The 9693-nt window shown below is 31.7% G+C and overlaps 1 protein-coding gene across 1 annotated transcript; it reads left to right on the top strand.

Annotated features, from left to right (window-relative positions):
- Window positions 1–4655: 4655 nt before the first annotated feature.
- LOC147804326 (uncharacterized) lies at window positions 4656–5378 on the top strand. Its single transcript, XM_087151528.1, has one exon. It carries the CDS (start codon window positions 4656–4658, stop codon window positions 5376–5378), a length of 723 nt encoding a protein of 240 aa, XP_087007654.1.
- Window positions 5379–9693: the final 4315 nt, after the last annotated feature.

Here is a 9693-nt window from a genome sequence, read left to right on the forward strand (position 1 = left end):
GTCTTTTTTTTTTACATTCAAATGGAAAAGTAAACAACATAATTTAATTTTTTTAAGTTAAAATTCGCACATCGATTTTCTTTCATTGAAATAACAAGTAGTAACGGAAGGTAGAATTATTTCTTTCTTCTCAAATCATCCACTATTGACATGTTTTTATTATTAGGACAAAAATCACCTTGCTGCACTTGCTCTACTTACATTACAGCTCCACGGTTAGGACTGAACATTGAATATATAGCTTTCGAATGTCAAGTTAGGGACTATCAATAAATGATATCACTCTTTTCTAAATATGTTTGCCTCCTTCATCCCCTTTGTCACAAAGCGTCAAATTTCCCTCGCTTTCCCATACCCACCTTGTCGCATGTTATGCTACATTCCATAATCATATATTCAGTAGATAACTAGGGTATGGTAACTGGCGTTCATGTCAGGGTTGTCCTATCTGGAAAAGGCCACCATATCGACAGATCTTTTTCTTTTTTAAATTTATTTTTTATTCTTTTATTTTTAATTATTTACTTTTTATTATTAATTGTTCGTTATTTATTTTCATTACTAATTTTTTGCTTCTTCTGAAAATCAAAGTATTTTACGTAGCTTCAGTTATAGCCAGTAAAAGGCCGTTACTCTCCAGACCGAAATCAACAGTCAAAGGGGTGGAGGCGGGGAGGACTTGACTTGATATAAGATATAACAAAGTAGGCATCTCACTTCTTCATCTAACTAACTTTTGCCCTGGGGCAACTTTGAATAATGTCTTTAGAAAAATTGAAAATTTCACTGAAAAAAATTCAGTGGGCTCTCCACATCTATGTCTTTGCAGCTGGGTTGCAGGGAGGAGAAGTTCTAAATATGCTTTTAAACATCTTTATTTGATTTTCAAGAATAAACTGATTATGGAAATCATCAATCTATCTTTCGATACATGTTGTTGCTGTTTCTAATGTCACTTGCCAAATACTAGCAAGCCTGTTTGGAGGAACCAAGCGAATTTAAGCCACAGGTTGTGTTTCTTGTTTTTCAAAGGCGCCATCTTTGGGCAAGAATGTGACTTCAGTCACACACACACGCCACAGCCTGTTTTGAAGGGTAGATCCATTCATTCATTCACAGATCGTAATTTTGACCTGAACCAGAGAACGATCCATTTCCAAATTCAGTACCGCCATCGGATTTGGTTTGTTATGGGAACTTGGAGACCGGACAGATTTAACTTGCACCTGTCACCATTTATTACACGGGGAGTCTTCTGGGACATTTGTGGGGTTAGACTAACGACAATGTCAACCGTCATCTATCTCAAGGTACCTCCTTCGTTACTTGTAAAATAAAAGGTCGACTCACTATTTGTGATCGAAAGCGTGAGATATTTTTATTCTCTTCTAATTTTGTCTGACAGCCATGCAATTCTGACTGCTGCAATTCTGAAATAAACAGTTTTTGATAGCTAGTTAAATAGTATACTGTTGCCTGCTTTTAGATTTTCTTAAAAAATATCTTTGTTTTTGTGCAATTGACGTTAAAAGAACTATTCAGCGGTTTTCATCATTTTGAACAGTAATAAAATTTGATTTCAAACAAATTTAAAAACTAAGAAACGTGTTGTTTTATATTACTGACCCAAAATCGCAACTCGCGTCAATTTATTTCTTTTTAAAGCTTTGAGGAAAAATTCATAGAAATTCTAAAAATTATCAAGAGCTATTTCGTCTAATCTAACGTAATAAAGTGATCCCTTTAATTTTTACTTTTCTTTAACGGTATTGTCCTGTCGAATAATGGTATGCCTTCAAAAAATTGCCAAGTCCAAAAAAAATAATAATAATAATAAATAAATAAATAAGCAAATAAAAATGAAAGCAAAAAAGAAATTGAAAGATAAGAAAAAACAAATTAAATTTTTTTTTACCTAAAATCTGATGATAGGGAGAGGGTGGAGGCCTCTTAAGCAAATTAATTGTTTTATTTTATTTTGTATTTTATAGTCGTCGTTAAACAGCCGACCCAATTTCTGGATTTACGACTACTAATGTTCACCTCCGTAGCCTTGTAATTTTGAACCCCATCCAGAAGACAAGTGAACTCCTGGATCAAGTATCGGGAGAAATTTGCTATCGTGGAGGACTTTTTGATGGAACTAACCCACATTTGCGTTATATGGAGAGAAAGAGACCCCGAGAACCTCCCACTCCTAGCCTAACCGCAAAGAGACTCTAACCCATGATCCATCTAAAACTGAGGATATTTCACTTCAGCACTGTGGTAGGTGCAAGCCGAATGCGGAATTCGTATCGACAGGGATTCGAACCCGGTGCACCTCATTGGAAGGCGAACGCTCTGTCCCCTGAGCTTCTTCTGAATATATTGCATAGATTTTACTTCGATTTAATATTGACGAGAGTTAAGAAAAACACACGTTCCTCCACACAGGTATATTTTTGCCGCTTACGTCAAGAGATTCAAAGAAATATAATTTATAGTAGAAAAAGACTAAATACAACACTAAAAAAATATCAAAGATGTTCAGTTAAAGAAATAGTTCCGTTGTTGCAATTTCGTAGTAAAATTAGATTTCTATTTTATCCAGAAACATTGACAATAATCTTTGTTAATTTTAAGCAATCATTATTTCAATTATTCATGCATTGAGTTATACTTCAATTTTTAACGTCTGACAGATCTGTCGAAAATCTTACCGCCATGAATGGTAGGGGTTAAAAGGGATCATTTGCAACCTTCCTTCCTTAATATCTAAGGAATTAAAAATTACATTTTGATTTTGAATGTTACTTTTTTTTCAATTTTGAAACAATAAAATTTTTCCTTTTGTAATAATGAATTTCCATATTTATTACATGACATAACGATTACGTTTTAAAAATTTTTAAGCTATGAACACTAATAAGTATGCATTTTGATTTTTTTGAATTTTTTGTTGTCACTTTCTAAGTTTAAATAATGTTGAAAATCCAAACTTTATGCTAAAGACCTTTTGTTTAGTAGTATTGAATTAGTTATCGAAATTATATTTGAAAATATCTGAATATACTAGTTGCTCATAAGGAAACAATTATAGATTGTACATAAAATTTTATTTTTAAACTTGAAGCTTGAACTATGCGTCCTAAAGATAAATGTTAGCATAACAACAATAATAGTTAGATGCTATTGTAACGAAAATGAGTGATGCCACATATCATGGCGTCTCCTCAATCCACTAACAAACAGTCACAATTTTAAATATCCCTTCTCGCTTTAGTAAGATATTAGAAGATTATAAAAAAAAGTTAAAATTACTATTTACATACACGGTAATTTAAAATGTAATTTTTTTAATTATTATTATTTATTTTGATCCAGCAAAATTACTTTTCGTCAAAGCGTTTTTCTTACTTCATAAGTTTGATAGCTAATTGCTTCGGCGGAAAAATAATTATTTTAGCTGAAATAATATACTTCAAACTTTAAAAAGCGCTTTATATTTTATTAGGGAATAAATTTCCTTATTAACAAGGTAAATTTTGGATTATCCCGTTTTCATTTGAGATTTACAAATTTGATTAGTTTTGGATAGATTGCAACCGATTTATTTATGATCTTAATCTTACTTTAATTAGTATTTAATTTGAAATGAGTAGGATAAATTTATAATAGTCAGATTTTGGTACACTTTTCGTTCAATATTTTTTGACGCTCTCCATCAATAGCACTCGAATGAAAAAGAGAACCTGATTGGTCAGTTTTTTTCAGTTAAATATATTTTTCACCAATCAGGTTCTCCTTCTTCCTCGACGGCTAAAGGAGATGCATGAATCGCGTGCAACAAGAATGGTCCTTCGATGCTTCCGAATCGCATATGCCATCACATGCGCTTGTAAGAATTGGAAGCAGTGATAATGGATCCTCTGGCTGTTTGTACAGATTTGAACACTTGTCAATGGCTAAAGTTGCATTGATGGACCAAACGCACAGCATCCAAATTACCTTGACTTTGCTTGCAAATGTTTGGAAACTACGTGTAAGATTAAGTACTCACGCATTGCCAAATTTAGACAGGGAGAATGGTGCTGAGAATTGTCCTATCACAAGGACATTCACACTGAAAGCAATTCTTTTCGAATGAGATTGGCAACTTAACTGACTAGTTATTCTCGGGCTAGTATTTTCCATCTATCTGATTCCTACTTGCAACAATAAAAAGAATAGCATCAAGGGAAAATTATCCTGGAATATCCAAATTTCTCAGATGTGTGCATTTAAATCATCCACTTCATCCTGGTTCACGCATTCGAATTCCGAACCTTATTGGGGAAATATATTTATCCGCTACAAACTCTCCGATCAAATTTTTGGTCTCAACTTCGAATTCACACGGGCGAGAGGTTTGCATCTGGAGTCAATGCTTCTTTGAAATTGATTGATTGGTGCAATATAATTATGCTGAACAAAATGATTGCAGTGAAAAATAACCCCTAGTAAAGTATTATCTCCTGGCTACTAACACGCCAAAAAAAGAAGAAAAAAATATCTTGAGTCGTTACAAAATCTTGCTATGAAACTTGTCGCCTTTGCATGGTTATAAATTTCGCACGCAACTTAATGTTTATTTTTATGTTTAGAAAAGCTTTTGTTTTGTGTTTGAATCAACCATGCCTCTTAGCCTAGGAATAGCTTTGGAAATTTCTGCTGTTCCTTTTACTGATGAAAAACCTCAAGAAAAGCCCTTTACATGCAATCTTTGTCAACGTCAATTTAGTCTTATGGGAGTACTGAAAGCTCACTTTCAACGTACTCATCCGAATAAACCTTTCGTTTCATCCTACTCCGTCTCCAGCAATCATGCCGAATCAATTCCCAGTCCTAAACCAAGCGATAACAAGTCTCAGGTTCGTAAAACAAACTTATTTACGAAAGATGATGCTTCCCACAAATGTGTTATTTGTGATAAATCCTTTCTGAAGAGGATCGAGCTTTTAAAACACCAATTTGTTCACAGACGTTTCTCTGTTACCTATGTAGCCAATCAAGTGACTTCTAACAGTTTTTATCAATGCAACACCTGCAAAAAGGAGTTTTACAAAGCGGCACATTTTAAAATGCACACCAATATGAAGTGCGAGTTGTGCAGTTTTATGCACTGTCACACATGGTTGTTTTCTAAGGAAATGTGCCCGGCGGAAGACGACTGCATGTACTGTAAAAGGGAATTGTGCGAACGGTGTCACAACCTTCATCAAACTGAAAAGAAAACTTACGTTAAGAAACCAGAAGAACCGCAAGAATGTGTTCTGTGCAAGGAGAAGTTTGATACCAAAAGAAGTTTAAAAGATCATTACGTGACCTTTCACAAGTTAAGAAATGTTGTGTATTGAGTTTTTTTAAATTTATCGGTCTAATAATAAGTGAAACTTAGTTTTTATGACAAGTTGACAACTAGGCAAAAATGAAGTTGCATAAGCCTGAGAACTTGACTACCCAATTGATTCAATTGTATGGCTTTTTAGAAAAGTGGAAAATTGTGTTTTAGGCTGCATTATGGTGCAGTAATTGCTTTATGTTATGTGAAAAAAGTGAAAATCTCTTTTTTAAGTGTTTGTTTGCTAAAGTAAAATTTTTTTTAAATTGTTTTGTTTGTTTGATAAAGTAGTTTGTTTATTATAAGTTTGCAATGGAGATTTACGAACTATGATCTGAAGTCTATGCAACTTCCGGGCGTCGCCCCTTGAGAAACTAAATTAAACAGAAAGAGGGACTAACTCTAAAGGTAGGACATCTTGTAGCCACCCACAGGCAAACATCTACATGTTTTTTTTTTTTTAATTAGACTGATAATGGTATGGAAATAACCATTGTTTGCTGCTGTTAGGTATTTTGTATAACATGGTGCCCTTTGAATTATCAAGTTGATCACCTTGTTGAGCTTTGTTGTTTCATAGATTTCAACTCCTGCATCTCAATGCTTCAATAATATTTTTTTGTCTCATGTTTTTGAAAATACTATCTTATTTGGCAGAAAGGTGCACAAATACAATTGATGCTATTAAAATCACTTCAAAGTTTATATTTCTTTTGCTTTGTGTTTCATTTGATGTTGTATTTTAAATGTTTTGTATTGGGGATATTTCTGAATTGTGGAGAAAGTGTAGAGTTTGACCAGGGGTAGATATAAGTTATTACCATCTAAATTCAAATTCATCCCCTTCTGAGATATTTATTATTTTCTCTATTTTTAGAGTATCTCTGCCCCTGGAAAGTCATAGATTTTGTTCTTGATTGAAAGTCATGATTTTCAGTTATAAATTCTAAACGTCCATGGAAACTCCCAGTGTATCGTGGATTTTTAGCTATTCAGGCCCTTCATGTCACTCGTTTTTAAAACCCCACTTAATGCTTTGTATTTACGAGCAGGGCCTGAGCTAGAAACGTAGGAGCTCTTGTTCAGGGGCCTTCTGGTTTTATATCTAGTTATACTAAAATTATATTTGTTATATTGAAGTTAAATATTAACTCAACTGGTATGTTTTGAGCCTGACAAATATTGAAAATTTTAGTAAAGCCGAATTTTAAAAATTATTTAATTTTGAAGTTAATATTTTGGTTTAATCTTTGAAATTTGTTTTTTTATTTCAATGTTTTATCCTATCTATTTATTTATAGTATTTTAGTAGTGCATATTTATACTTTTGTTTCTTTGAAATTAGATTAACATAATCCCTAAAGTTGACCTTAAAAGGGATTATTAAATATTTTTAAATCCTTGTTCTAGTTTGTATGTTTGTTATCTCTAATTGCTGAGTTTTTTTTTTCAGTTTGTTTCATAGTTTAATCCTTTTTTAATGTTTTTGTTTAAATTTTCTAATTAAAAAAGTGTGTAAAGTAGTGCTCAGATAGATTAATAATTTTTTTAAGAAGGAAAGTTATACTCGTTTAGATCTTCTTTCTGGTAGAATGTTACAGATTTCAAAAGTCTAGATTTAGCAGATACCCTGTACTTTCTTACAAGCCTGCCTGAAATTAAGGAAGATTGGCAGTTATTTTAGCATAAATCACAATACAGAAATATTTTCTTTCTATAGAAGTTCTCATCATATACTATTAAGTTTTTATTGTAATATTTAATATTTTTCTTAACTATATGTTTCACATGTTTATTCTCATAAATATGGTGATTTGAAAAACTTATTTTGAAGAATGATTCTATGTTATATGAATATTTTGCCAACTGTAAAGAGACTTCAGCATTGCCAGGGGTCTGTCCAGACATTTTGTGAAAGGTCTGTTTTTCGTGAAATTGTGAAAAAATTACTCACATTCTTTCAACCAGGGTCCGCTTTTATGAATTTGTGCAAATAGGGTCCGTTATTGCAAAAAAATTTTTTTCAAGGAGTTTTTAAATTGTATAGACATACAAGATTATGCTCAACACTGTAAAATTGTAATCAAAAAAATTAAATTTTAAAAAATAAACAACAATTGCTGCTTCTAAATTAGAGATGCAACATACTAATATTTGGTATTTAGCCTATACTGCTGAACGCAGAATATTAATTTCGGACGAATAATGGAAGAATTGTCCGCAGAAGACAAAACTTAATTCGTTTACATCCATCTTTCTTGTTTTCTGCCCTGGAAAGAGTTTATTCGATTAACAAAATAATAATGAAGATAAAAAAATTTGTGAAGGGTCCGATTAAAAGAAAAATCATTGTGAAGGGTCCGTTTTTAAGTTAAAATATTTTGTGAAGGGTCCGTTTTTAAGTTAAAATGTTTTGTGAAGGGTCCGTTTTTATGAAAAGATATTTTGTGAAGGGTCCGTTAACGGACACAAATTTCTTATAAACAGACCCGTGATTGCTGAGTAATTGTTTATTTTTTCTTTTAAAAAAGAACTTTGCTCAGTTCTACGAAAGGAGATATTTATAAAGGTATCCAGAAAAAAATCAATATTAATTTTAGCGATTTGCAGTCAAAGGCATACCTCTAAAAGCTTATAAGACTGTTGCTCACTTACCATATCAAGAGACCATGAAATGAAGCAGTCCACTAAATATTCAGTTGTAAAATTTAGAGTGGTTGGTAATTTGTTTGTTAAAATGTGTATGAGATGTATCTCTGGAAAATGTGGGTTTAATTTATTAATACTTTTGTGATAACAATTATAAATATTGGCTATTATTTTGTTCTGACAGTATCCTATATTAGATACCTTTTTCTGCAATACTAGCCATGCTTATTACCATAATTAAATCAGCCTCACTAGATTGATTGATTAAAATTTCAATATTTTTCTCCTTGATTCAAAGAAATTTTTGTATGAGAAAGCTGTCAATAATGAGCACCATCAGAAAGTGTACTGATAACCCAGAGCTTTGAAGCGTAATAGTCTGGAGATGTCTAACCATTTTCAAGCGATTAGCTACGAAATACAATGTTTGGGCCAACATTAACATAATGCTGTAATATATCTGAATTACACGCGTGCGATTAATATTTTCCTCGCTTGCAAATAATAAAAGCAATAAATATAAACAATTTTACTTCTCCAATTACAATATACTTGTTAAATTTCAAAGCAAATTGTGGAAAATTTACAGGCATACAGAAAAAAAATTTAGTTCTATTTTAAAACATTGAGTGCTAAGTCAGTCATCAATGACTAACAGTTTAAATATGACAAAAAACTCAGAATCTCCGTGGCAGAATCGTTGTGACATTGTCGCAAAACGTTACAGAGTTCTTGAAGAGAGATTTTTTTTTTTGGAAGTAAAAAATGTTGTGATTTTTTTCCCCCAGAAATTTTCGAAAGTTTTATCTTATCTTCAGAATTATTTTTCAAAAGACGTCTTTCTTGCACATCGGAGCGGGAAAAAATGCTTGTGATTTTTCCGTTCTCATTTGAGAATAAGGAAAAATAATAAAGTCAAATTTAGTTTTCTTTTCTGCAGAAATTTTTGTTCTAATTATTTTGTGCAGTTATTACTATTGATTTCCGGAAAGTTTTTAAAATCCGATACTTTTAATAAAATATAATTTATTAAAAGTATCGGATAAAATATAATTTATTACATCTGAATCTCGATTTAGTAACCCTTTATCGAAGACTCTGATTAATGTGATTTCGCCGTCGACCTTTTTTTTCGGTAGTTAGTGCTACGAATATCAAGAATTTATGATGAGTTATTTATATAGTGATTTTCAAAGTGCGAAAAAGTAAATAATTAGTGTGTTTTCCCCCTACAAAATGCGAGAATATCACCTATAATATTTGAATAAAAAATATTACATATTTAATTAAAAAATTATTTTATTTGATCTGAAATTTTTTTTCAAATTAATGCTTTTGTTACTTTAATTTAGTAGCATGTATATTTGTTGTTTTTAAAAGTATATTGCAGAAGGATATTAGTATTAGAGAGGTATGTCGCAAAATGCTCTAAAAAAATTTGCCACAGCACTCAGACTTTTACCTTGTAATCACTGAAAATTAATTTGAAATTAGTAACTAACTTTTATGTAGAAAAATCAAATTTCGCATTGCTATACCACACTTCTAAACAGTTTGCGTGTCCTGATTGGAATTTCCTTAAAAATATGTGTGCCACTCGAAGTGTTAATAAAACTGGTTTTCTTTTTCTTTTTTTTAAATCAGTATTTTTTATCAATTCTGATCACAAGCATCAGTATTGA

Source organism: Parasteatoda tepidariorum, chromosome 9 (genome assembly GCF_982258835.1).
Source record: "Parasteatoda tepidariorum strain Cologne lab strain chromosome 9, Ptep-v5.0, whole genome shotgun sequence".
In the NCBI taxonomy this organism is placed as follows: Eukaryota; Metazoa; Arthropoda; class Arachnida; order Araneae; family Theridiidae; genus Parasteatoda; species Parasteatoda tepidariorum.